The following is a 25,044-nucleotide window of genomic DNA, read 5'->3' as shown; positions in this document are numbered from 1 at the left end:
GTATTTCACACAGAGGCTGGTGGATATATGGAACAAGCTGCCAAAGGAATCAGTCAGGACAGGGACAATTAGAGCGTTTGAAAACATTTGGACAGGAATATAGATAGAAAATGTTTAAAGGGATATGGACCAAAAACAGGCATGTGGGACCAGCTCAGATAGACATCTTGGTGTCGTGGACAAAGGTCAGTTTCAAGGTTTCAGGGTTTTAAGGTCAGTTTATTGTCACATGTACCAATTAAGGTACAGTGACATTTTAGTTACCATACAACCATACTAAGTGAAAAGCAACAAGACACACAACCACATAAAATAAAAGTTAACATAAACAGGTCAGGTTGAGAAAATGATTTAAGAGGCAGAATATAGAAGGCAGAGGAAGTCATGATTGTTTATAAAACACTGGTTCAACCACAGCTGGGTTGTGTGTTCAGTTCCAGGCACTACACCTTAGGAAAAATCTGATGCAGAAGAGATTTGCTAAAATAATTCCAGGGTGACAGGCTTTATTTTCTGCTTAGACAGGGGAGGCTTGGAACTGAGGAGGTTAAAAGGTGATCTGGAAATCCTGCATTGAAAAGATAAATTTGATGCAGAAACATTGTCCCATTGATGATGGGGTCAGGACACAGAACAAAGACAGTTCGTGAATGAGTCAAAAGTGACACAAATACAAACTTTTATACTCAGTAAATTGTTGAGAGACACTGCCAGAAGGCAGGTTCAATGGGAGAGTTCAAAGGGAGGTAGGTAAGTATCTTAAAGGAAAGGAGTTGCAGAGTTATGAAGTGCATGGGGTGTGGGACTAACTAGAGTGCCCTTGCTTTGAGCTTAACGACTTCCTTCTGTGCTGTGACCATTCTTTGTCTCTCTGTGGAAAGTCATCGACCCTAACTTGGTTACATTCTCCACAAATTATGTCAGACCTACTGGGCATTTTCTATTTTTATAAACAATTCTCGATTGTTAGACTTTGATTTCTGCAATTATTTTAAAGAAGCATTGCCTGTTTTATCTATAACAATCTTTTTCTGGTTGTCGGTGAAGGAAGTATCAACAGTCATTGGACTAACTTGCCAAAGCATTTGCCCTTAAGACATGGCACCTTGCCACGTTTTATCCTCTTCCCTGAAATCTTGGAGCCTGCCCAAATATGTTCTCGGTTGACAAATTTGATTTGGTCTTTGATCTATTATTTCTATCATCGCAATAAGATCTTGGCCACCTACTGAGACCATTGATTTGGCATGGGTTTGGACCACAAGTTCCTGAATGGAAAAGTGAGTAAATCTATTTATTTCAGCTACTGAGGAACACCGTGTGAGAGTGTCCTTGACAGCACTTCGGAGAGTGGTCAGGTACAAGAGAAGTCTGGCTGACTTTGGAAAACATGGTCCTTCATTCTGACTTAATAACAATGGAAAATAACAGATCAGATCCTGAGATACCTATTCTCTAACCCTGAAAGAACAAGCGATGAAAACGTATTCGTGGATTACCTCCAACAATTGTGAGTCTCAAAGCAGCATGTGAAACCTTTCTCATCTCTGTTTTTGCCTCGGCAATTCATTTATTCATTTAGATCTTGAAGTGTTATGCGAGTACGTGCCAAAAGCATTGCACCTCAAATTTCAATCATTTTCTGAATGTAAAAAATCATCCTGAGATTCCCTCTTAACCTGTTTCCCCATATCCAAAACCTATGCCCACTAGTTTTAGATATCTCTGCTCTCAAATGCCTCACATCCATACTTACCCTTGTAACCCTCAATTATACTGACGTTTACAGTTCTTATTCTTGTCCCCCCATCTCCAATCTCTTTTCTCCTAAATCCTTGAATATGTCTCATCCCAAGCCACTGAATGTCACAAAAACTAAGGAGCTGATTGTGGGCTTTAGAAGGGCTCAACATCCGAGGACGTACACGCCACTGGAGATAAATGGGATTACTGTGGATAGGGTGAGCAGCTTTAAATATCTGGGAGCCCACATCACAGAGGATCTGACATGGACAACACACATTGCCACACTGGTGAGTAAGGCAAGGCAGCGCCTTTACCACCTCAGACAGCTGAGGAAATTCAGAGTCTCTCTGAGGATCCTTCAGTGCTTCTACTCTGGGGCTGTAGAAAGCATCTTGTCCGGGAACAACACAATCTGGTTTGGGACTAGCCCAGGATAAAAAGGCTCTGCGGAGAGTTGTGCGTTCGGCTGAACGCACAATGGGAACTACACTCGCCCCCCTGCAGGACCTATACATCAGGAGGTGCAGATCCAGAGCCAGCAACATTATGGGGGACCCCTACCACCCCAGCAACAGACTGTTCCAGCTGCTAGTCAGTCAAATGCCTCCGCTGTCATGCTGTGAAAACAGAGAGGATGAGATGGAGTTTCTTCCCACAGGCCATCAGGACTGTTAACTCTCATATTTACTGTATTAATTTATTTTTTGTGTTAAATTTTTTTTTTCTATTCTGTTTTGTAGTTTTAGCACAATCCGCAGGCGTTGCCACTGCACATCTTGTATACGTATGTGACAAATAAAGTTGACGTGACTTGACTTGCCCGTTTTCCCAAAATTGCCCATTTAAGCTTTCTAATCATTCCCAAAGTCTTGCACAAGCCCCACCAAAACCACAAATAATATTGTATGAGACTATGCCGCGACACTCTGCTCTGTTTTGTCTGCAACCATTGTCATAGTTGATTTATAATCCTTCTTTGAAGTTTCTCCGCCGGTACCTATTTTTGTCAACCCAGGCAAAGCTAAGATGTCACCTGAAATGGCTTATTTTAATAATTATGTCATACCTATACGGTAACACAGTCACATCAGCTAAAAACACATTAATCTTGGCCAGTCCGGAAAGATAGGTTAAAGCAGATCCAGGGTGAGTTAGCCACTTGGATACAAAATTGGTTTTGGTTGAAGTAGTGACAGGATGATAGTGGAGGGTTATTATTCAGAATGAGGGGCTGTGTCCAGTGGTGTACCACAGGGATAGGTTCTGGGTCCAGCACTGTTTGTCATCTAGATTAACAATTTGATGGCAATGTTCGTAAGTTTGTGGGTGGCACCAAAACTACTGGTGTAGTGTACTGGTGTAGTGGACAGTGAAGAATGTTATCTAAAATCTAACATGATCTGATTGAACTGGGGAAGTTGGCCAAGGAATGACAGATGGAATTCAACATGGAAAAGTGCGAGTTGTTGCATTTTAATAAGTTAAACCAGGGCAGGATTTACACAGTAATTAGTAGGGCCCTAGGGAGTGGAGTTACAGAACAGAGAGAGCCAGGGGTACAGGTATATAGCTTGTTGAAGGTGGCAACTCTGGTAAACAGAGTGGTGAAGCACCCATTTGGCCTGCTTGCCTTCATTGATCAGGGCACTGATCTGCAACAACCCACTCCATTCTTCTCTCTGCTGCCTTCTTTTCCTCTTCTTGGCCCTCCCCTTCATCCATCGCCTTGGCCTCCCTCTCTATGCCTCTCCTTCTCTGGTATCACCTGACAGACCTATCGCCTTAATGACCCAACTGAGTTCTCTCCCTGTCGACTTCCACCTTAGCTGCTCACACTGTACAAATCTTCTCCAACTATATTTGCAAACCTCCATCTTGAATTGTCAAGGTTTATCCTGCTGTCAAAAAACAATCAAAACAGCATTCAGAAATAGATTTTATTCAAAGGCACAATTTATTATGTTTCATTGCCTTGAGATAAAAACTTGATGTAGCATATTCTTTAAGAAAAATTCAAATGTACAGCAAATATTAACAGCAAAACCTTATTTAACTATTATATACAGTGAAGCACCGCTTCCTCACTTGCCATTTTTATTATTGATAGAGCGAGAACTCTTGAGAAGTTGGCATTATGCGTTGCATTATTCCACAAAGGGACATCCTAAATGCATATTTGTCTGAAAAGAAGTTAAGGCTATCATCGTATTGAATGGTAGGACAGGCTTGAAGGGCCAAGAGGCTAACTTCTGCCCCAATTTTCTTCATCCTTGTGAAGAATACGTGTATTTGTAATGGACGCTATGATTAGGAGAGAAAAAAGTAGGGCCATGGGACATGCCTTGTTCCTCTTTCCCTAGATCATATCACAACCACCATCTTAAATTTAATGATGAACTCGCCATCAGCTCCAATCATAGCTTTAGAGCACCTTTTGTATGGCCTGGTCATTACTAATGGTTCATTCAGTGATTTAACAGCAAGATCCTTTGAAAGAATCATGGGAGGGGATTTGCCAAACTTGTGATTTTGAGCCTTCTCCATCTCTTACCTTCTGCTAGGGCTCCCATTCAAGAACATTAGGTGCTCACTGTGGTGGCACCAAAATTAAATGCGTCTCTAAAACAATTCAAGTTTGATCACACTTAGGCTTGTGACCGAGGTTTCAGATTTACCTGTGGCCACACATATAGAACAATGCCATTTACTGTGAAAACTCCACTTAACATCACCACTTCAAGCACTGTGGGATATCACTAAGAAACCTGGATTGCTAGTTCAATGAGAAAGGACAATGTTTCCCTTGTCTTGTGATGGCTTTGGCTGTTGCCTTATTCCTAATAATCTATAGATTAATAGAAGCATACATCACAGTAACTGGCCCTTCAGCCCACCTTGTTTGTACCATCCATCAACCACCCATTTGCACTAATACTACATTAATCCACCTTTTATTCTCCCCACATCAATTCTTTCCCCCCTCCACTTATCTACACACGAGGGGCAAGTACTGCAGCCAATCTATTGACCAACCTACATGTTTTCTCAGATTTGCAAAAGTACGAGGGGAAACCCATGTGCTCAGAGGAAGAACATATAAACTCCATACAGACAGCAAACAAGATCAGGACTGAACCCGGGTCTCTGGAGCTGTGAGTCAGCAGCTTTACCAGCTGTGCACCCTTTTAAAATTTTAGTTTCGTTTCTTAGACCTATAGCCTCTGACCCCTTCATTCGTTATTCATACGAGTGGATTCTGTAAATGAGTGGTGAGTAATTCTCATTAGATGCCTTTACATAATACAAGAGCCATTGTTTAATTTTTGTATTCAAGCAAGGAATAATTCTGCTCAGAGAGTGCTGTCAAAACCAACATTACAATGCTGGATGTATACCATTCAAAGATTAAAGTTTAAAGATGCCAAGATAACACTCCACTTAATCCAGTTTGAATGCCCCCAGGTAGCTGGATGCCTCGTCGATGTCGACTAAAGATATGTTTGAGACAGTCACAAAGATTTTGTCATCATTTTGCAGGTTGAACACTCCTCCTTGATAAACCGAATACAAGTTGTGGTTACCCGAGCACCAGGTGCTGGCACCCCTTAGGATCAGAGTTGGCGTTGGGTACTTGGCCATCTTTCTATAAACATACTGAACCAGCTGGTATTCCTTGGTACTCAAGGGGTGGTCGGCATGATACCGAAACAAGATCTGGGCATAAATATAGTACAGGCCATGGTGGTTGATTTGCAGGGATCCTTGGCTGTAGCCCATCTCTCTCAGGTGCGCGACTCCCACCTTCTCTTCCCAAGATGTGATGAGTTTGCCTTTTAATCCAGGAAAACTGGTCCTGATACCTGAATGAAAAATAATGGAGGTGATCTGAAAGGTTACATTCAACAGAAGGACGAAGGAGGAGCTTGTGAACCTTTGTCTCAGCAGAAAGAGCCGCTGAGATCCCTGGATGGATGTGAGGGATGAGGTATAGGAACAGGCGTTACATCTCCTGCAGTGGTAAGTAATGGGGAGGAAGGGGGTCGTTTGTGTGGAACGGGATTAATGAACCGATGAGTTGCTGCGGGAATGGTCTCTATGGAAATCAGAACGGGATGGGGATGGGAAGATGAGACTGGTGGTGGGATCATTTTGAAGGTAGTGGAAATGTTGGAGAATTATGCATTGAATGCATTAACAGGTGGAGTGAGAGGTAAGGACCAGTGGAGCTTTATCCTTGTTCCATTTGGGGAGAAGGGGGATGAATGCAGAATTGTGGGATACAAAGGAGGCACGGGTGAGAGATCCATTTACAACAAGAGGGGGAAACCATGTTTACTAAAGAAAGAGGACATCTTGGGTGTCCTCATCTTGGAAGCAAATGCGGCAGAGACAAGGAAACTGAGAGGATGGGATGGCATTTTTGCAAGAGGTAGAGTGGGAGGTAGACCAGATAACTGTGGAAGTCAGTGAGTTTATAGCAGTCACCTGTCGATAGTCTGTCCCTTGTGATGGAGACAGAGAGATCGATAAAGGGGAGAGAGGTGCCAGAGATGGTTCACGTGAATTTGAGGGAAGGGTGGTAATTAGTGGTAAAGTTGATGACATCACGCTTACTGTGCAGGTGCTAGATGCAGTTGGGATGTTAAGTTGCATCCTTACAACACATTAGTTACTTGAAGTATTGTGCACATTTCTGGTCACCAAACTATAGTAAGGATGCGGTTTTGGTTGAGGGAGTGCAGAGAAGATTCACCAGGACATTCCCTGGATTAGAGGAGTCCAGTTAATGGAAGAGATTGGATAGGCTGAACTTTTTTTTCCCTGGAACAAAGGAGGCTGAGGGGTGACCTGAAAGAGGTGTATAAGATTATGAGAGACAAAGAGCAAATAGTCAAAATAACTTTCCCAGGGTAGGGGTAAAAAGAAGAGGGCATAGCCTTAAGATGAGAGGGAGGAGTTTTAAAGTCAATTTGAGAGGTGAGGTTTATTTTACTCAGAGAGAGATTGATCTCTGGAACTCACTGCCAGGAGTGCTGGTGGAATCAGATACCACATCAGCTACAATTGTCCTCTATTTATTTTCTCTCTCTGTTATATTCTTTGGTCTCCCTTGCTTGAATCTGAGTTTAACCCAACTTTTGCTCCTCACATATTGGTTAGTTCAACTCTCCCGTAGAATCTTTCCTCTGTACTGGGTGGCATTTTTGCTGACGATCATGAATTACTGTACCTCCTCAAATCTCTGAGGCTGCTTGCCAATCTCGCTGCCCAGTCCACTTTATCCACATCTATCCTTTCCTCGCTCCAGTTCCCGTTATTTAAGCAAAAAACACCTGTTTCTGATCCAAGTTTCCGAAGTGGAAGCAGGGGGAGATGTATAAGGACGGAGGAAAGGAAAACAAAACAAAGCTGGATCAGTGTGATAAAAACACTGAAGTTGCTGGAGATCTGAAATAAAAGAATTTGCTGGAAATACTCAGTATTTGAGCTGAAAACTGAGTTAATTTAATTGCAGTTAATCTTTCATCAGATCCGGCCAGTTCTGAAACTGTCATCTGAAACTGTTAAGTTCAGCTTTAACTCCTGAAGTCCGTAACATGCCTAGTCAGAAATTGAGGTGCTGTTTCTCGAGCTACGTTGGGCTTTGATGGAACAATGCAGTAATATAAAAGGTCATGGGATGGCTAAGTGAAATATCTTCCCATTAGAAGATAAGAGTTACCCCTACCAAGGTGTCGGCTGAGAATTGGAAGTGCACTTGCCTCTGGGCAGATGGCAGTGAGTTCTGATCCCACTCCAGACACTTGAGTAGAAGGCTGATGTCCCACCGTGCTGAGACTGGAGCTTCAGATGTGACAAACATTAAGCAGAGGCCCTCTGGTACAAATAGAGCACGACAGTTCTCCCTCAGTTAAAGGGGAAGATGGGGATTACAGTTTCAATAGCTGCTGGAGTGCAGCCTGCAGGTTTGATCCATTGCAGTCACTACACTGATAGGAGGTGGCACATACCTGTGGAGCTTTGTGTAGGTCTCTTTATAGTGAGGTGGGCATACGGTGCCATCCGCTGTGAAATCTTTCTTGTACGACTTGATAATTGCCCTGAAAAGCAAATGTATTGCTGGTGAGAAATACTAATTCCAAAACCACTTCATTAACAATTAGGCCACATCTGCAGCCTTGATTCAGGTCTGCCATTTAATCCGCAGTCCCCATGGCAATTCTACAAATTAACTCAAATGAATTAATACGGGTGAAGGCAACACAGTGTTCAGCCAGTAGGCCATAGGACCATAATAGCAGAATGAGGCCATTTGGTCCATTGAGTCTAATCCACCTTTCGATCATGGTTGATCTATCTTCCCCAGTCAACCCCATTCTTCTGCCTTCGTCCCACGACTTTGACGCACTTACTAATGAACTTATAAATCTCCACTTTACAATTACTCAATGACTTGGCCTTCACAGCCGTCTGTGGGAATGAATTACACAGATTCACCACCCTCCGACTAAAGAAATTCCTTCTCATCTTTCTAAAGGAATGTTCTTTTATTCTAAGGCTATGCCCTCTACTCCTAGACTCTCCCACTATTGGAAACATCCTCCCCATATCCACTTTATCCAGGCTTTTCACCAGCCCGTCACCATGGTGCAGCAAAGAAACAGGCCCTTCGGTCCACAATGTCTGTGCTGAACATTAAGTCAAGACCAATTCTTATCTGCCTGCACGTGATCCATATCTCTCCATTCCCTGCCTATCCATGTGCCTGTCCAAAAGTATCTTAAACACCACTATCATAACTGCCTCCACCACCATGCCTTTTCCAGCTTTCTCCCCCCCTTACTCCATTGTTGCTCCAGTAACCAAGGTTCAATCATTTCTGCAGCTGCCTATGTGGAGTTTGTAAATCATGCACCCAGTGTAGGGGGGTGGCCAAGCCAGCATAGGCTCAATGGGCTGAATGGCCTCCTCCTATGTTGTGAAGACTATGAGGAAAGATTGGGTACATTTATCAGGCAAAGAGAGTGGGATGTACCAAGGAAACACAAGCCCCATATATGACAGCAATCAGGAAAATAGGCGATTCCTGCTGCCAACTGCGAAGAAACCCAGGTGGGAAAGAACAGATCACAATGTCCCAGAATTATTTACAGCCAAATACAATGATCTATTTACCAAACATATTCACTCCTAGAAGTGAAATGCGGGCAGCCATTTTGTGCACAACAAGATCCCACAAGATGACCTGTTTTAGTGGCAGGTGTTATCGGGCGTAAATGTTGGCCAGACGCTGGGAGATTTTCCTTGCTCACCCCTGTAGTGTTGTGTGGTATTTTATGTCTGGGAACAGTCCTATGAGCCATTGCAGTTGGGTTTGAGGTCCTTTCCGTGGAAAGAGACAGGCTGCAAGGTGGGTAACCTGAATAAGTCAATGGATCAGAAGGCCAAACAACAATGTGGTGGTAGGGGCCGGTAGTCTGAGGCAGGCTTGACACCGATTTCTGCAAGAGCCCCAAATGCTGAGTTACCCGGCCCAGAGCCAGAGCTTGGGATTTCCACTTTCGATTCAACAGGAACTTAGATTGGGAGGCGGAGGATCCATTACTCACAGTACACGAGGGTAGCAGTGACATTGGCATGAGAAAGAAACATAGAAACATAGAAAATAAGTGCAGGAGTAGGCCATTTGGCCCTTCGAGCCAGCACCGCCATTTAATATGATTATTGCTGATCATTCAAAATCAGTACCCCGTTCCTGCTTTTTCCCCATATCCCTTGATTCCTTTAGCCCCAAGAGCTATATCTAACACTCTGAAATAGGTAATTACAAAGAGTGAGCCACCAATTAGAATGCAGAGAAGGGCTGGTTAGGCTTGGTTTCTTTTCTTTGGAGTGTATGAGGCTGAGGGAGGACTGGATCCAGGTGTACAAAATTATGAGGCAAAAATAAAGTATATAGTAGGAACCTTTTCCTCATAGCAGATATGCTTAAAACACAAGTGTGTTGGTTTATCATAAGGGGTAATAAGAGGCTCAGTGGAGATATAAAGATATGAAGAACACCCTCATCCAGAGAGTAGCAGGAATCTGGAATGCACTGCCTGAGGGCATGGTGGAGCCAGGGCTTCAGGCTACAGTTAAGAAGTAGATACTTCTTAACTGTAGCCTGAAGCCCTGGCTCCACCATGCCCTCAGGCAGTGCATTCCAGATTCCTGCTACTGGGCAAGCATTTGAATCACCAAGGCATAGTAGACTCTGGTGGCACCACTGGGGCAGGTGTACACTGGTACTGTACTACTGTGATGGTCTAATGTGAACAATGCTGAGATCACTGTTCGACTGAACTGCACAAGTAGGGAAGTCGAGTGGATCTTAAACTAAGTCGTGGGAACAAAGGTGCAAAGATGTGAGATGTAAGAGTAGAATGAAAAGTATTAGTATGGGAAATGGTGAATGGACTGAGGCAAGAAGACCCAGGTAGGAGAAATCTAAAAGTGAATCAGTTGATAAGATTAGAAGTTACAAAAGTAATAAATGAACAAAGCTAAAGACAGGAGAATCGAATATAGTATTCACAATAAATCTGTAAAATCATCCCCTCCTCATTGAACATCAACTCAGGTGCACCTCAAGGCTGCCTGCTTAGCCCTCTGCTCCCTTCCTTTACACCCATGATCGTGGTTAAGCAGTGCTCCAATGCCATCTATAAATTTGCCAATGGACAGAGTTAACAGTTTCAAATTCTTATTTCATATTTCAAATTCCAAAAGTCTTGGATAACTTGTCATGGGGTCGCACATAATGGCAATCATGGAGAAGGCATGCCAATGTTGCTATTTCCTTTAAAGTTTAAAGCCATTCAGTATGTTTCTAAATTAACAAACTTTTACAAATGAATACATGGATAGGACAGGACAGTTTCCACACTGTATGACTCTGTGACTCTACTGGAGAAAACATCCTGTGTGGTAGATGAGAGTTGTAAAGAACGCATATGGCATGTTGTCTTCATCTGTCAGGGCATTGAGTATAAGAGTCAGGAAGACATATAACACTTTGGAGTATTGTTTGCTGTTTTGGTCGCTACTTTACAGGAAGGATGTGAAAGCTTTGGAGAGGGTGCAGAAAACATTGACCAAAATGCTGTCTGAATTAAAGAGTGTTAGCCATAAGGCGGTTGGACTGACTTGGACTGTTTTCTCTGGAGTTTCTGAGGCTGAGGGGAGATCTGATAGAAATATATAAAATTATGAGAAGCATCACTCATAGAGAGTCAAAACCTTTTTCTCCATGGTGAAAATGTCAAAGATTAGAGGGCATAGCTTTAAGTGAGAGGGCCAATATTTAAAGGAGATTTGTGTGGCAATTTTGTTTTTTAAACTGAGAGTGATGGGTGCTTTGAATGTAGGGTTGCCAACTGTCCCGTATTAGCTGGGACATCCCGTATTTTGGGCTAAATTAGTGTACGGGACTGCCCTTGTCCTGTATTAGGCCCGGGGGGTGCTGTAGGCCCAGACAATGTAGGAAAAAAACTGCAGATGCTGGTTAAAATCGAAGGTAGACACAAAATGCTGGAGTAACTCAGCGGGTCAGGCAGCATCTCAGGAGAGAAGGAATGGGTGACGTTTCGGGTCGAAACCCTTCTTCAGACTGATGGGTGACGTTTCGGATCAAGACCCCCCCTTCAGACTGAGGAAGGGTCTCGACCCGAAACGTCACCCATTCCTTCTCTCCCGAGATGCTGCCTGACCCGCTGAGTTACTCCAGCATTTTGTGTCTACTTCCGGACAGTGTAGGTCCGGAGGCCCGGGCGCTGCCTAACGGAGGTTGCGTAGCAACCCGCCTCCCGGCGGCCACCATTGCTGGAGTGGGAGCACGTGGCCGCTGGCTGGGTGAGGTCATGAGGGGCGCGGGGCGGTGACATCACCTTGTCCCTTATTTGGGAGTGAGATAGTTGGCACCCCTATTTGAATGCACTTCCAGGGGTGGTGATGGAGGCAAGTCTGACAGTGACATTTACGAAGCTTCGAGATAGCCAGATCAATATATGCAGGGAAAGGATCGATAGGGATCACTTATAAGAAGAGGAGATTAGTTTAACCTCCCATCATATTCGGCAGACATCTTGGCCTGTAATGGCAATTCCAATGCACAGAAATGTAAGAGCTGCAGAGAGTAGTGGATTCAGCCACGGATGGATGGGCACAGCTCACCCCTTCATCGAAAACATCTATATGGGGCACTGTTTCAAGACATGGAGTGATGCATTTATCATCAAGGATCCACACCATCCAGGCCAGGCCCTCTTCTCAGTGCTACCATTGGGCAGAAGGTGCAGAAGTCTGAAGTCCCACACTACCAGGTTCAGGGACAGCTGCCTTACCACAACTATCAGGTTTTTGAATCAACTGGGTTTAGGAAACCAAGACATAACATTGGTGTAGATGGAGATAAGAAATGAAGGCAAGAAATCACTTGTGGCTGTGCTGTACAAGCTCCCTGACAGTAGTCACACAGTGGGGCAGGGTATGAAGGAAGAAATAACAGGAGCTTCTCAGAAAGGTGCAGTGATGGTCATGGGGGTTTTAATCTCCATGGAGATTCGAAAAATTGTACATTTAACAGAACCCAGATAAAGAGTTCAGAGAGTGCTTTTGGAATAGTACTAGAATAGTAAACGAGATTGTGAATGAGCATAAGCAAAGCAGGGTGTGAATGGCTTTGAACTGAGCAATGTGTTAACAAATATGAGCAGGGCACTGTGTAAATGAGAATGAACAGGGTAGGTGTGAACACGTATGAGCAGAGCAGAATGTGAATGAGAGCGAATGGTCATGTGTGAACATGTGTAAGTAGAGAAGGAAGTGAATGTGTGCAGGACATAGAAACATAGAAACATAGAAAATAGGTGCAGGAGTAGGCCATTCGGCCCTTCGAGCCTGCACCGCCATTCAATATGATCATGGCTGATCATTCAGCTCAGTAGCCTGTACCTGCCTTCTCTCCATACCCCCTGATCCCTTTAGCAAAAAGGGCCACATCTAACTCCCTCTTAAATATAGCCAATGAACTGGCCTCAACTACCTTCTGTGGCAGAGAATTCCACAGACTCACCACTCTCTGTGTGAAGAAATGTTTTCTCATCTCGGTCCTAAAAGACTTCCCCCTTATCCTTAAGCTGTGACCCCTGGTTCTGGACTCCCCCAACATCGGGAACAATTTTCCCGCATCTAGCCTCTCCAACCCCTTAAGAATTTTATATGTTTCTATAAGATCCCCCCTCAGTCTTCTAAATTCCAGCGAGTACAAGCCCAGTCTATCTAGTCTTTCCTCATATGTAAGTCCCGCCATCCCAGGGATCAATCTGGTGAACCTTCTCTGTACTCCCTCTAAGGCAAGAACGTCTTTCCTCAGGTTAGGAGACCAAAACTGCACACAATACTCCAGGTGCGGTCTCACCAAGGCCCTGTACAACTGCAGCAGAACCTCCCTGCTCCTAAACTCAAATCCTCTTGCTACGAATGCCAACATACCATTCGCTTTCTTCACCGCCTGCTGCACCTGCATGCTTGCTTTCAATGACTGGTGCACCATGACACCCAGGTCACGTTGCATCTCCCCTTCTCCCAATCGGTCACCATTCAGGTAATACTCTGCTTTCCTGTTCTTGCCGCCAAAGTGGATAACCTCACATTTATCCACATTATATTGCATCTGCCATGCATTTGCCCACTCGCCTAATCTATCCAAGTCACTCTGCAGCCTCCTAGCATCCTCCTCGCACCTAACACTGCCACCCAGCTTCGTGTCATCCGCAAACTTAGAGATGTTGCATTCAATTCCCTCGTCCAAATCATTAATATACACTGTAAATAACTGGGGTCCCAGCACTGAGCCTTGCGGTACCCCACTAGTCACTGCCTGCCATTCCGAAAAGGACCCGTTTATTCCTACTCTTTGCTTCCTGTCCGCCAACCAATTTTCTATCCACCTCAACACTGAACCCTCAATACCGTGTGCTTTAAGTTTGTACACCAATCTCCTATGTGGGACCTTGTCGAAGGCCTTCTGAAAGTCCAGATATAACACATCGACTGGTTCTCCCTTATCCACTCTACTAGTTACATCCTCGAAAAATTCTATAAGATTCGTCAGACATGATTTGCCTTTGGTAAATCCATGCTGACTTTGTCTGATGATTTCTCCACTTTCCAAATGTAATGCTATCACATCTTTAATAACTGACTCTAGCATTTTCCCCACTACCGATGTTAGGCTAACTGGTCTATAATTCCCCGTTTTCTCTCTCCCTCCCTTTTTAAAAAGTGGGATTACATTAGCTACCCTCCAGTCCTCAGGAACTACTCCAGAATCTAAAGAATTTTGAAAAATTATCACTAATGCATCCACTATTTCTGAGGCTACTTCCTTAAGCACTCTGGGATGCAGCCTATCTGGCTCTGGGGATTTATCTGCCTTTAATCCATTTAATTTACCTAACACCACTTCCCGACTAACCTGGATTTCCCTCAGTTCCTCCATCTCTTTAGACCCCCGGTCCCCCGCTATTTCCGGCAGACGGTTTATGTCTTCCTTAGTGAAGACAGAACCAAAGTATTTGTTCAATTGGTCTGCCATCTCCTTGTTCCCTATGATCAATTCACCTGTTTCCGACTGCAAGGGACCTACATTTGCCTTAACTAATCTTTTTCTCTTGACTTATTTATAAAAGCTTTTGCAGTCTGTTTTTATGTTCCTTGCCAGTTTTCCCTCATAATCTATTTTCCCTTTCCTAATTAAGCCCTTTGTCCTCCTCTGCTGGACTCTGAATTTCTCCCAGTCCTCTGGTATGCTACTTTTTCTGGCTAATCTGTATGCTTCATCTTTTGTTTTAATACTATCCTTGATTTCCCTTGTTAGCCACGGATGCACTACCTTTCCTGGTTTGTTCTTTTGCCAAACTGGGATGAACACTTGTTGTAGTTCATCCATGCGACCTTTAAATGCCTTCCATTGCATGTCCACCGTCAACCCTTTCAGCATCAATCGCCAGTCTATCTTGGACAATTCACGCCTCATACCCTCAAAGTTACCTTTCTTTAAGTTCAGAACACTTGTTTCTGTATCGACTTTGTCACTCTCCATCCTAATGAAGAACTCTACCATATTATGATCAATCTTGCCCAAGGGGCCTCGCACAACAAGACTGCTAACTAACCCTTCCTCATTACTCAATACCCAGTCTAGAATGGCCTGTTCTCTCGTTGGTTCCTCGACATGTTGGTTTAGAAAACCATCTCTCAAACATTCCAAGAAATCCTCTTCCTCAGCACCCCTGCCAGTTTGGTTCACCCAATCTATATGTAGATTGAAGTCACCCATTATAACTGCTGCGCCTTTAGTGCATGCATTTCTAATTTCCTGCTTGATGCCATCCCCAACCTCCCTACTGCTGTTAGGTGGCCTGTACACAACTCCCACTAACGTTTTCTGCCCCTTAGTGTTTCGTAGCTCTACCCATATCGATTCTACTTCCTCCAAGCTAATGTCCTTCCTTTCCACTGCTTTAATCTCCTCTCTAACCAGTAACGCTACCCCACCTCCTTTTCCTTTCTGTCTATCCCGCCTGAATATAGAATATCCCTGGATGTTGAGCTCCCAGCCTTGGTCACCCTGGAGCCATGTCTCCGTAATCCCAACTATATCATAATCATTAATAACTATCTCCACATCTCCACATTCATCCACCTTATTACGTATACTCCTTGCATTGAGACACAAAGCCTTCAGGCTTGTTTTTACAATTCTCTTACCCCTTGTACGATTATGTTGAAAAGTGGCCCTTTTTGATTTTTGCCCTGGATTTGTCTGCCTGCCACTTTTACTTTTCACCTTGCTACCTGTTGCTTCTACCCTCATTTTACACCCCTCTGTCTCTCTGCTCCAGCTCCCATCCCCCTGCCACATTAGTTTAAATCCTCCCCGACAGCACTAGCAAACACTCCCCCTAGGACATTGGTTCCATTCCAGCTCAGGTGCAGACCGTCCTGTTTGTACTGGTCCCACCTCTCCCAGAACTGGTTCCAATGTCCTAAAAATTTGAATCCCTCCCCCTTGCACCATTTTTCAAGCCACGTATTCATATGAAATATCCTCCTATTCCTACTCTGACTAGCACGTGGCACTGGTAGTAATCCAGAGATTATTACCTTTGAGGTCCTACTTTTTAGTTTATTTCCTAGCTCTCTAAATTCACCTTGTAGGACCTCATCCCGTTTTTTACCTAAATCGTTGGTGCCAACGTGCACCACGACAACTGGCTGCTCACCCTCCCCCTTCAGAATGTCCTGCAGCCGCTGAGAGATATCCCTGACCCTTGCACCAGGGAGGCAACATACCATCCTGGAGTCTCGTTTGCGGCCGCAGAAACGCCTATCTATTCCCCTTACAATTGAATCCCCTATCACTATAGCCCTTCCACTCTTTTTCCTCCCCTCTTTGGCCGCAGAGCCACCCACGGTGCCATGAACTTGGCTGCTGCTGCCTTCCCCTGATGAGGCATCTCCCCCAACAGTATCCAAAATGGCATATCTGTTTAGGAGGGAGATGACCGCAGGGGACTCCTGCATTACCTGCCTACTGCTACGCTGGCTAGTGGCCACACGTTTCCTTTCTGTCCGCTTATCTTTTACTTGTGGTGTGGCCAACTCGCTATACGTGCTATCCACGACCTTCTCAGCCTCGTGGATGCTCCAGAATGAGTCCAACCGCAGCTCCAACTGTTCAAGGACAGGGTGTGAACAAGCACAGGCGGTGTGCAGATGAATGTGAGCAAGACAGGTATGAACAAGTGTGAGTGGGGCAGGTTTTGAATGACAGTGAGCAAGTTGTGAATGGGTGTATGGGGTAGGTTGTGAATAAATATGAGTGGGAAAGGTTGTGAATAAATATGAGGGGCACATGGTGAGCGTTGCTAATGTTTTACTTCCATCACGAGATCTGGGTATCACTTGCAAGGCCAGCATTTATTCCATATGCCTAATTGTCATTGCAAAGGTAGTTGTGAGCAGTCCTCTCGAGTTGCTGCAGTGCTCTGGTGCAGGGCCTCCCATGGTGCTGTTGTACAGGAAGGTGTTCCAATGACAATGAAAATAAATGTTGATATATTTCAAAGTCAAGATGGTCATAAGATCATGTGATAGGAATAGAATTAGGCCATTCGGCCCATCAAGTCTACTCCGCCATTCAATCACGGCTGATCTATTTCTCCTAACCCCATTCTCCTGCCTTCTCCCCATAACCTCAGACACCCGTGAAGGGAGGTGAGGGGAACCTGCAGGCAGTGGTGTTTCTGTGCACCTTGCCCTTCTTGGTGGAAGAGGTCATGGGTTTGGGAAGTGGTGGCAGAGTAGCTTGGGTGGGTAACTGCAGTGCATGGCACACACTGCAACCACTGTGCATGGCTGGTGGAGGGAATGAATGGTTAGTGTGTTGGATGTGCTAAATAAGCTGACTTCTTTGTCCAGGATGTGACGTTGGAGCTGCACTCATCCTGGAAATAGATAATAGACAATAGGTGCAGAAGTAGGCCATTCGGCCCTTCGAGCCAGTACCACCATTCAATGTGATCATGGCTGATCATTCTCAATCAGTACCCTGTTCCTGCCTTCTCCCCATACCCCCTGACTCCACTATCCTTAAGAGCTCTATCCAGCTCGCTCTTGAATGCATTCAGAGAATTGGCCTCCACTGCCTTCTGAGGCAGAGAGTTCCACAGAAGTGGAAAGTGGGAAGCACTCCATCGTGCTCCTGACTCGTGCCTTGAAGATGATGCGTGGAAGAGCGTGTAAATGCTGCTGGACCCTTGGAGCTCGGAGCAGGACCTGAGGTTTGACGAGTACACCGAGCTGGCCGAATTGACAAGCCTGTTTGATTTAGATTTAGATTTAGAGATACAGCGCAGAAACAGGCCCTTCGGCCCACCGGGTCCACGCTGCCCAGCGATCCCCGCACATTAACACTATCCTACACCCACTAGGGACAATTTTTACATTTGCCCAGCCAATTAACCTACAAACCTGTACGTCTTTGGAGTGTGGGAGGAAACCGAAGACCTCGGAGAAAACCCACGCAGGTTACGGGGAGAACGTACAAACTCCGTACAGTACAGCACCCGTAGTCAGGATCGAACCCGAGTCTCCGGTGCTGTATTCGCTGTAAGGCAGCAACTCTACCGCTGCGCCACCGTGCCGCCCGTAGTACAATGACTTTTGCTCCCGAAACTAAACACAGAAAGAAGCACCAAGAGACGTACCTTTGTGTCCTGATCTGTTCGGAGTAGGGGGCATCACCTAAGTAAAAAAGCAGAAACAGGTGATTGCCGCACTGACTTTTTGCACGTCACATTGCTAAGAATTCAGCGCCTGGTATTTGGGCACAATTTAGGCATGTTGAACAGTTCTGGACAGAGAGATCAGCGAAAAGAAAATCATCTAGCCGAGTCTGACAATGAATCCATTTCAAAGTTTTCTGTAGAAGGAACACCTGCAGTTTGCACCAGTTAAAACAGCAACAGCCACAAACCGCCCAACAAAGTCAGTTAAAAACAAGCAACTGTGTAGAGAGCAAAGCAGGTTAATGTCAGGTTAATGTCTCAATGTCTATCCAGTCTCAAGGCAACAGTGCAACTTGCAAGGGTGCAGGAGTACTGCAGTGCTGATATCCTCAGCAACCATTAGCTTCAATTATCTCCTCTTCTCCTGACAGACATTGACTAGTACCAACTAGTCAATAGCAGTGACTGGGTACAGCACAAGAGGGTACACTCACTGATAGTACAATGACTTTCACAACTAATTACTTGCTTTAAAAGATATTATAATATTTGAATTGCCAAAGTATTGAACCATATGGACCAAGTGCTGGTAAATGGGGTTAGTGTAGATGGATATTTGTGGGCCGAAGGGCTTGTCTCTGTGCATATTAACTCCATTGTAAGCAACGTGCATTTCAAGATTCCAATAAGAGTGTGAGATGTCAGTTTTGTTAAGCACATCTTCGCAGTGTCCTACAGTTCTGCTCTCACTCTCCCTTCCCCCCAGATGGAACAAGGACAGAGTTCCCCTAGTCCTCAGCTTTCACCCCACTAACCTCTGCATCCAACACATCTGAAATTTCCATCTCCTTCAACTTGATCCCACCACCAGTCACATCCCCACCCAGATCTGCCTTCCGCAGAGACCGCTCCCTCCACAACTTCATGGTTCACTCATCCCTTCCTACCCAAAGCACCCGCTCCACAAGGACTTTCCCCTGCAACCACAGGAGATGCAACACCGGTCCTTATATCTCCTCCCTCATCTCCACCCAGGGACCGCACAATCCTTCCAGGTGAGACAGAGCTCCAAATGCTCCTCATTTAACCTCATCCACTGCATCCAATGTTCACCCAATACAGATTGGGTGACTACTTTGTGGAGCATGCTGGGATAGGTGGGGATGGGGCAAAGCTTGGCAAGTATTAGGCAGACGCAGGGAGGTTATTGGCAGATGGGTGGAGTAAGTAACACAATCTGGAGGTGAAAAAGAGATAAAAGGGTAGCAGACATGTAAATCCCAAGGGTGGGATATGAGTGGAGGGACCAGGGAGAGGCGAAAGAGAGGGGATAATAGAGAATATGGGATTTCAGGGTGGGAGATGAGCAGAGGGAGAAGGGGAAAGGAGCAGGGTGACTAGGAAGGTGGGAGAAAAATGTGTGCACAGGACTGAAGTGGTGGAAAGGGAGGGAGCGATAGGAGTATTACTTGAAGATTTTGATATTCATACTGTAGGGTTGTAAGCTACCCAAGCAGTATATGAACACTGCTCTTCCAGTTTGTGTGTGGTTTCACTCTGGCAATGGAGGAAGCAGAGGATAGAAAGGTTGGCATAGGAATGAGATGGGGAGATAAAATGGTTGGCCATCTGGAGATCCAGCAGGCCTTGGTGGATATAGCACGTGTTCGATGAAACGGTCGCGTAGTCTATGCTTGAGCTTGCCAATGTAAAGGAGGCCACATCAGGAGCATCCAATACAATAGGAGAGGTTGGAAGAGGTCCACGTGTACCCTTGCCTCACCTGCAAGGGTTGCTGGGGTCCCTGGTTAGCAGATCAAGCTCACCTGTCCCGTTTCCCAGTTCTTTACTTGCCTGTGGTTACATGGAGCCTGATCTCATTGTCGTTCTTACTATCTACATCCGTCATAATTTTGTACACCTCTATCAACATTCCCCCCACCCTACTCCACACCAAAGAGAACAAACCCAGCCTATCCAGCCTCCCCTCATAACTGAAATGTTCCATCTCAGGCAGCACCTTGCAAATCTCCTTTGAACCTTCTTGAGTGCAATCATATCCTTCCCAAAGTGCAACGACCAGAACTGCACACAAGGTGAGCAAGTCATTGAAACTCTTTTCAAGGAGAGCTAATTATATGTAAATACGGGGGTTAGCAGACCGTATGGGTGTGCAGGGATTGCAAACCCACGCCAGCGTGTAGAATGCTGGCTTCATGTAATAATTCCACTAACGACTATGGTGGCTAACCACATGTTCCAATCTCTCCACTTTTTCAGGGCAGTGAGGTTGGGGTGGTATGATGAGATTCCGCAACCAATGCAGGGTGTGAGGGAGGTGAAGAGTTTCATGTCTTGTGATGAAACCTCCAGTTCAAGCCTCCACACGAGTGCTTTTTAGCAGTGGGTGAGTGACTTTTAGCTGTGGGTGAGAGTGCGTGTGAGACATTGTGGTGAAGGCAGCAGAAAGCAGCTTGCCAATACTTGCTGGGCTTCTGAAAATACCTCCTTGAACCTTCTTATAACTGTTCAACCACAAGTGTAAACCCACTGTAATCGGAATACATGTTCGCTCAGATTCTGTCACTGCAGCTCAAGCAGCAGGTGAGTCAGAGGCAAAGTTTGGAACAGAAAACTCATATGAGACTGACTGGGTTCAAGACTGTGGAAAACAGCAGAGAAAACGATGTGCGTCACTTCACTATAAGACGTGGACCTACTGCAATAAGCAACAAAATCCAGTGAGGTTACCTCACGGTTCATTCTTATACTGGATAATTATATTCTTATTACAATGGATAGTTAAGGTTTGGAGGGATATGGACCAAACGCGCGCAGGTGGACTAGTGTAGCTAGGACATGTTGGCTGGTGTGGGCAAGTTGGGCCGAAGGGCTTGTTTCCACACTGTATCACTCACCTCCTTCCCTCACTGACATCCTATGCTGTAGCTTTATTTTATAGGAGCCATATGAAATAGAGACCGGCTCTTCAGCCCATTGACTCCTTGCCGACCAACCATTCAAAAGTACCTATTGACACTAATCTCATTTTATTCTCCCCACAATATCAACAACTCCCCCTGGAGTCTAACACTCAACTACATATTAGGAAAATACATTTGCCATGATTCAAAAAGCACTTGCCAATGATGCATTTATAGAGTGCCTTGCTGTGCATCAGTCTAACTCCCAATGTACTTTACAATGAATAAAGACCACAGTGTAATAGGTAATATTAATACGTAGAAATGGAAAGTGAGGAGGGATATAAATATCAATTGAAGGTGTAATTATATACAAAGTACGTCATGCTTGCATCTACGCCATTATCAGGATAGACAGCTGTAATAACGTGATGGAAAAAGTGGATTGAGTGAAATGAAAACAGAAAATGCTGGAAACACTCAGCAGCCCAGGCAGCTTCTGTGGAAAGAGAAAAAGAGTTAGCACTTCAAGTCCCAGATCTTTCATCAGAACCAAGATGAATAGTGGGCAGATATTAGGAAGGTGATGCGGGGGCAGGTTGGAAGTGTTTGTCACGGTGAAGATCTAGTTATGTGTGAAGATAAGACCACCAATGGTTGAGCGAGTGAGTTGGGGATAGACACGAGAAGACTACGGAGATAGTTAATGAGTTGTAGGACTAGAGGAGTTTACAACAGCAGGGAGTGAGTGATAAGGAAGAATCTGAAAAGGAGGGAGAACATTGTGAAGGGTTAACTTTTTGTTCTGAACAAATACAATAAACTCACTGGCTCCGACTACTTGCCCTGTCACTAACACTTTGGAGGGTTAACTGACTGCTGCAAGTTCTCCTAATGTGTAGGTGAGTTTCAGTTTAGTTTATTGTCACATGTACAGCGAAAAGCTTTTGTTGCATGCATACCAGTCAGCGTAAAGACAATGCATGATTACAACCAGCCATTCACAGTGTACAGGTACACAATAAGGGAATAACGTTTGGTGCAAGATAAAGCCAGTAAAGACCAATCAAAGATAGTCTGAGGGCCACCAATGATGTAGATAGTAGTTCAGCACTGCTCTCTGGTTGTAGTAGGACGGTTCAGTTGCCTGATAACAACTGGGAAGAAACTGTCCCTGAATCTGGAGGTGTGCGTTTTCACATTTCTATGCCTTTTGCCAGATGAGAGAGGAGAGAAGAGGGAGTGGCCAGGATGTGACTCATAGAGCATGGAAACAGGTCCTTCAGCCCAACTTACCCACACCGGCCAACATGTCTCAGCTACACTAGTCCCACCTGCCAGTGTTGGACACATATTCCTCCAAACCCGTCCTAAACATGTACCAGTCTAACTGTTTCTTGAACGGTGGGATAGTTCCTGACTCATCCTTGATTATGCTGCTGGCCTTGCCGAGGCAGCATGAGGTATAAATAGTCAATAGAAGGAAGGTTGGGTTGTGTGATGGTCTGGGTTGCGTCCACAATTTACTGCAATTTGTTGCGATCTTGGACAGAGCTGTTCCCAAACCAAGATGTGATGTGTCCTGATAAAATGCTTTCTGTGGCGCATTTGTAGAAGTTGGTGAGAGTTGTTGGGGACATGCCGAACTTCCAAAGCCTTCTAAGGAAGTAGAGGCATTGGTGTGCTTTCTTGGTCATTGTTTCAATATGGGTTGTCTAGACGTTTTAGGTGATATTTACTCTTGTAATTTGAAATTTTCAACTATCTCTACTTCAGCGCAGTCAATGCAAACTGGGGTATGTGTACCGCTTTACTTCCTGAAGTCGATCACTGTCTCCTTTGTCTTGCTGACATTGAGAGAAAGGTTGTTGTCTCGACACCAGGACATGAGGTTCTCAATGCCCTTCTTGTATTCCGTCTCATTGTTATTTGATATCCGGCCCACAATGGTGGTGTCGTTTGCAAATTTGTAAATTGAACTGGATTTGTACATGCCTGCACAGTCGTGGGTGTACAAGGAGTAAAGCAGGGGGCTGAGAACGCATCCTTGCGGAGCACCAACATTGAGGATTATCGTAGAGGATGATTTGTCCCCTATCCTCTCCGATTGGGGTCTGTTGGTCAGGAAGTCGAGGATCCAGTTATAGTGATGAATGCTGACTCCAAGTCCCGTGAGTTTGGTGATGAGCTTGGATGGTATAATGGTGTTAAAGGCAGAGCTGTAGTCTATGAATAGGAGTCCGACTTTGGTGTCATTCTTATCCAGGTGTTCCAGGGATGACTGTAGGGTCAGGGCGATGGCATTGTCCGTAGACCTGTTGTAGTGGTAGGTGAACTGCAGTGGATCAAGGCCACTTGGTAGACTGGATTTAATGTGTTTCATAACTAGCCTCCCAAAACATTTCATGATGGTGGATGTCAAGATCAGCAGAAGGTAGTCATTTAGGCATGTGAGCAGTGTGCAGAGAATAAAAACCCACCAATTTACACGTCTTTGGAGTCAAAGATTCAAATAGCACGGAAAAAGACTCCATATACTCATCACCCTCTGTGTGAAAATGTTGCCCATTACGTTCCCATTAAATCTTTCCCCTCTCACCTTAAACTATGTCCTCTGATTCTTGATTCCCTACTCTGGGCAGAGAATAAATTAGGTTAGCAGAAGTGTGTGTATGATGGCAGCACACACTCAATACACTGAAGGGACATTTTCATGCAGTGTGACCATGACTCTATTTGCCTATGGCTTTACCAAACCTCAGAATGACCCAAGGTACTTAACAGGAAGTAAAGCATATCCCTGAAGTACACAAAATTGCCACAGCATGAGGAACACGGCAGCCAGCTTACCAGCAGTAAGCTCCTACAAATATCAAGATGATAATCTGTTTTAGTTGGAGGTTAAAAATTAAGCAGGACATGGGAAATAAATTCCTGTTCATCTTCAGTTAGATCTACCCATTTTGTCTAAAAGATGAAATCACCAACAATGCAGCAACCCACCTGTCCTGCACTGAGGATGCAGCACCCCATCTGTACTGTACTGGGGGGACTGGAAGGTGTTATGTTTTGCTTCTCTAGAACTGGATTTGAACCTACAATTTTCTGACTGAGAAACACTGAATTCTACGCCTTGGCAGACACAGCCAGGTAACAGGATGAACTCATAACAGCTGCCAAAACCCTCCCCTCCCCGGAGCAGTGATGAGATCAGTTGCACTCATGCACACATTCTGTGAACGGATGGACTGTTAAACTATGCAATTTCTAATCTCAGCTGGCATGATGTTGCCCCTGGGTGCGGCATAAACTTCTCACCTGCTTGACGAGTTGCTTTACTCCTTGCAGCACTTGTGAGCAGGACTTGGAGAGCTTCTGCATTTCCATCTCTGAGAGATTCGGGGTACTGCTGTTAAAATGGGAAATCAGTCTCAGGCACTGCAAGAACTCTTCAGAGATTCCACTAGCATTCTTCTGCAAAGCAGAGAGGCATGTTACAGCTGGAAACCCCTACAATATCACTTACATAGACAACAACAAGTGATTGTATGAATCTAAGAATAAAAAAAGTTACTGGAAAAGGTAACAGGAGAAGGCGTGGCAAAGAGGAGGAGTGCATAGGCCACCGAAGATACCTAGCATTTCTGGATAGAGTCAATGTATGTCCTGATTGTACTTGAAGAGCTGTAAGCTATGGCTGGGAAGTGGGAATTATCCAAAGAAGATTTCAGAACAGCATGGATACAAAGGGCCGAATAGGCTGCATCCATGTCATAAACTTCGATGGGAGAGAGGGTCAAGTCAAGGCCTATTCCACATTGTCAGTCATTGGTGGCCCTTCCTGTGATGTCCAGACCCTGACAAGTGAAACAGAAACACTATTTCCACCGCTTTCTTTTTACTTTAGACATTAGAGATACAGCGTGGCAACAGGCCCTTCAGCCCAGCATGTCCACGCCGACCAGCGATCGCCCGTATACTAACACTATCCGACAAACTAGGGGCATTTTTTTCTAATTTTGCCAAAGCCAATTAAC

The 25,044-nt window shown here is 44.9% G+C and overlaps 1 protein-coding gene across 1 annotated transcript in view; it reads right to left on the bottom strand.

Moving 5' to 3' along the window:
* Positions 1-3,775: 3,775 nt before the first annotated feature.
* The window catches only part of tnfsf11 (TNF superfamily member 11), a 34,709-nt gene continuing 13,440 nt past the window's right edge, over positions 3,776-25,044 (bottom strand). The window contains 4 exon segments of the mRNA XM_078408582.1: positions 3,776-5,606; positions 7,758-7,847; positions 18,063-18,099; positions 24,326-24,481. Coding sequence (XP_078264708.1) covers positions 5,185-5,606; positions 7,758-7,847; positions 18,063-18,099; positions 24,326-24,481 — 705 coding nt within the window. The 3' untranslated portion in view covers positions 3,776-5,184.

The sequence above is a fragment of the Rhinoraja longicauda genome, chromosome 12, assembly GCF_053455715.1.
Source record: "Rhinoraja longicauda isolate Sanriku21f chromosome 12, sRhiLon1.1, whole genome shotgun sequence".
Lineage (NCBI taxonomy): Eukaryota > Metazoa > Chordata > Chondrichthyes > Rajiformes > Arhynchobatidae > Rhinoraja > Rhinoraja longicauda.
This window is presented reverse-complemented; position numbering and strand designations above follow the sequence as displayed.